Below are 4,114 nucleotides of genomic sequence, written 5' to 3'. Positions count from 1 at the left end.
GGGTGGGTACTGCTGGCCCCGGGTGGTGCTGCCAGCCCCGGGTAGTACTGCCAGCCCCAGGCCCTGGGGGGGTGCTGCCGGCCCCAAGTGGTGCTGCTGGCCTCGGGTGGGTGTCTGCCGGCCCTGGGGGGGGTGCTGCCGGCCCCGGGTGGTGCTGCCAGCCCCAGGTAGTACTGCCAGCCCCAGGCCCTGGGTGGGTGCTGCCGGCCCCAGGTGGGTACTGCAGCCCCAGGTGGTGCTGCTGGCCCCGGGTGGGTGTCTGCGGGCCCTGGGTGGGTGCTCCGGGCCCCAGGTGGGTTTCTGCTGTCCTGGGTGGGTTCCTGGGTTGCGGGTGGGCGCTGCCACTCCCGGGTGGGTGCTCCGGGCCCCGGGTGAGTGCTGCTGGTCCCAGGTGGGTGTGTGCTGGCCCTGGGTGTGTGCTCCAGGCCCCAAGTGGGTGCCCCAGGTCCTGGGTAGGTGTCTGCCCTCCCGGGTGGGTTTCTGCTGATCCCGGGTGGGTGTCTGCTGGCCCTGGGTGGGTGCTCCGGGCCCCAAGTGGGTGCCCCGGGTCCCGGGTAGGTGTCTGCCACTCCTGGGTGGGTGCTCCAGGCCCCAGGTGGGTGTCTGCCATCCCAGGTGGGTTCCCGGGCCCCAGGTGGGTGCTGCCGGTCCCGGGTGGCTGCTGCCAGCCCTGAGTGGGTGCTCCTGGGCTTAAATAGGTGCTCCCGGTCCTTTGTACTTGTGCCTGGTACAGACGGAACCAGGTCGCCAGCTCTCGACTGGGGCAGCCTCCCCTTACCTGGTCTCACTGCTTCTGTCTTCTCCCTCCACCCCTTCTTCCTCCGAGTCTGGTTCCCCTGTTCAGGCCACTCTCTGGGCTTCAGTCCCTGCAGAGCCCTCCTCTGCTGGACATGCTCAGGGCTTTCCAATCACGACCCTCAAGCGTGTCACCCAGCAGCATCCACATGGCCATTGCTCACTCAGTGTTGAGGCCAGGACGAGTTGGGGGCACTCATCATCCTGACAAGGGTCCGAGCCCATAGGAAGGAAGCCTGTGCAATCTATGGATGGCGTCCGGGCGGAAGGTCTTCACCCTGAATATTTCACACACACGCACATGCCAGAGCTTCTGCCAGCAAGCCGCGGGGAGGAGCCTCCTGGTGCTGCCTCCTCTGCAGTGCAGGGGACGCTCAAAGCACACCCGTAAGCCTCGCATGAGTGCATGAGGCCGGAACCTGGGCTCCTCCATTTACATAATCTGGGAATCACCCACTGGGCTCAGCGTCACCCACTTGGTGAGCTCGAGGCAGCAATGCCCGAAGCCGGGACCTCTCTTCTGAGACCCTCAGAGCCCGCAGGGTGCCACAGGGTGCATTGCTCTCATATGTGCTCCGGCCGCTGTGCAGGGTTTGTCCAGGGGCAGTGTGAGCCACAGCCCGGGCTCTGAGCACTCCCTGGTGGGGAAGGAATGGATTTGTGCCCCAACCATGCTTGCTCCCCTCACTTGGCTTTCTGAGGGGGGTTTGTGAGCCCTGGGTGCCCCCACCTGCCGGTGATCTGGGGACCAGCATCATGCCACAGTTGGGTGGTGCGGCTGCTTGGGGCCCCAGGGTTTGGTGTCGTCCTCGGGTATTAGATTTCTGCACTCTCTAATATCAGCTGCAACCCAGCATTTTAACATTTCAGTCAAATGATAGCTTCAAAACTACTCCCTTCATGGTTTATGTTTGCCCTGCCCCTACTTGTGCCCCAAAGCGCTGTGCCTTAAGATCCTCCTTTTTAAAAGATAGATATTGTAATTCCTTTTTAAAGTGCCAAGGTCTAATAAATCTCATTGAATTTTTGCACTTCTGTTAATGTTCAAGCAGATATAAGCGGAAGACAATTTAACTCTTGGATGATAGAAAAGACACAGACGCCAGCAAAGAAATATTTTTCAGTCACATCTTGTGTTTTCATTTTTAGTGCTCTGTTACGTGCGAAAGAGGAACACAGAAGAGAATTTTAAGGTGTGCTGAAAAGCACGTTTCTGGGAAATACCGAGAGTTGGCCTCCAAGAAGTGCTTGCACCTGCCGCGGCCTGGTGTGGAGCTGGAACGCGCCTGCGCCCCATTTCCCTGCCCCAGGCACCCTCTGCACACAGCTGCAGGCCCCCCTCGAGCCAGCTGGTTTACCTCGCCCTGGTCTCAGGTAGGGTGACACTCAGTCCCCGCAGAGTGGGGGCAGAGCCTCCTGCTCTGGGAGCTGGCTGGGGCTCAGGTGGGGAACTTTCTGCAAGGGTGTGCTCCCAAACCCACTAAGCCAGGTCCTGACCCCTCTCTCCAGAGTAGGTGTGGGGCCCGTGTTCCTGGGTGTGGGTGCAGCACTCCAAGGCTGGTCTCCAGGGCCCTTGTGCTGGGTTCTACATCGTCAACCCAATCAAGTGTGGGAAAACATGTTTTATCTTCTGTAAAAGCTGGGCAGACGCCCCCCAGAGATGCGTGTGAATGAGGAAGAGGTACAGGATCTGGAATAAGTCGCTGACTGTACGTTCTACTCCGGTAACCCTGAGGCCTTGCCCACGTGGGAAGGGGGAGGAGAACCCCAGATTGTCCAGGCCTGCCTGGGCTCTTCCGTGCCCCCACCCTCCTTCCGTCCACACTGCCTTCCACTCTAAGGAAGAATTCTGTTAGTGTTGTTAACCACCTCTTACCTCGCCCCGTTTCCCGCTTTGGATTCCTGGCAGTCCTCATCCTGGGGCCTGGCTCCCCTCCCTGCCCCTGCCCATGGTTTTGCTCCTCTGGCCGTGCTCCCTGATTCCTGCCCGTCCCAGGTCCCTTCACTGTTCTTGCTCCCACTGCGTTTTCTGCTCTTTCTCGGGGTGCCCCCAGGCCGGAGGGTTGTGTGGGGCTCAGGCATCCTGAGCCCTTCCTGCTGGCCAGACCCTGAGGAGTCTGGTCTCTGCTGGTCTGCCTGGGGGAGACGGGTGCTCACCTCAGCGCGGCCCCGTGAGGAGGAGCAGAGAGCATTTTCTGACCCTCTAGTCTGTTGGCCTGGCCAGAGGAGCAGAACCACGGGCAGGAGTTCTGTCTCATTTGCACATGGCAGCCTGTCTCCGACTCTCCTCTTTGCGAAAGATGAAGGTAGAGGAGACAGAGGGAAGCAGTGCGATGGGTGTGCGGTGGTGGCCAGCCTTTCTGGGTGCCCGCCCCGGCTTCCGGTTCTGTGGATCTTCAAACCCGATAGAGCGCTTGCATTTAGAAATACATGAGCCCGTCTCCCAAAAGTATGTACATGAGAAATTGTTCAGCTTAAATAATTGGAGTAGGGGGCATGTGAACTATATCCTTCTCAAGAATTTTCTGATTTAAGTAGACAAAACGTCTCAATAACTACAACATTTTCCCAAGTGGGAAACCCTTTTTGTTTTCTTGTGAGCTCATAGTCTTTGCCATGAGATGAAGCAAGGGGTGAGCGAAGAGGTGGGGTCAAGTTTTCTCTGGGGCGGAGGTCGTACTTTCTCTGTTCCTCGGGAAGTATGGGTCAGAGGCACACAGAGGTGGTTCCCGAGACATTTGTCCCTCTGTCACCAGGGACACTGAGACTCCCGAAGCTGAGGCAGCTCCCCAGACTCCGGCTGAGCCAGCGTTCAGCCCACTGTGCTTCGCTTGGAGACCTTGGGAAAATTTAGAAAAACAGAGGTTTATCATCATTTCGTTTAACCCAAAACCAAAAATACATCTTGCACAGCTTTCCCCGGTCTGAAATAGTCAATGTGTTTGTCTAAGAAATCATTTTTATCATAAGCTGCCTGAAGTTCTTATCCAGCGTGACTCATCTATTACGTTCTGAGACTATACCTTTTTGGGAGTAATAACTCAAAGGGTTATGTTTGCTGTAAGCGCTGGTACTCAAGAATCCGGGTCCCTGAACTGTGGGAAATTGTGGGGCCATAATGGATGGCCTGTTCCTGGCTGAACTCTGCCCCCAGACAGGTTTATTCTTGTCACAGTCAAAAGATCATGGTTTCTATTATGTGATCTTTAGGGTTTCTATTGATTTAAATGGCTTTGCTCATCACATTTCATTGCGGGTTGCCTGGTAGGTCTGACTTAAATCATTTTGGTCATTTGGGCTTAGCGTCAGGTGGTTCACA

The 4,114-nt window shown here is 57.1% G+C and overlaps 1 protein-coding gene across 1 annotated transcript in view; it reads left to right on the top strand.

The window, feature by feature from the left end:
- Nucleotides 1-4,114, top strand: part of ADAMTS16 (ADAM metallopeptidase with thrombospondin type 1 motif 16) — a 142,674-nt gene that overhangs the window by 132,920 nt on the left and 5,640 nt on the right. The window contains exon 22 of the mRNA XM_025867549.2: nucleotides 1,945-2,169. Coding sequence (XP_025723334.1) covers nucleotides 1,945-2,169 — 225 coding nt within the window. The remainder of the gene's footprint in view (nucleotides 1-1,944; nucleotides 2,170-4,114) is intronic.

This window comes from Callorhinus ursinus, unplaced genomic scaffold (genome assembly GCF_003265705.2).
Source record: "Callorhinus ursinus isolate GAN/ISIS: 27379988/994484 unplaced genomic scaffold, GSC_fseal_2.0 scaffold3, whole genome shotgun sequence".
In the NCBI taxonomy this organism is placed as follows: Eukaryota; Metazoa; Chordata; class Mammalia; order Carnivora; family Otariidae; genus Callorhinus; species Callorhinus ursinus.
The sequence above is the reverse complement of the archived record's forward strand: the minus strand, read 5'-3'. Positions and strand labels throughout refer to the sequence as shown.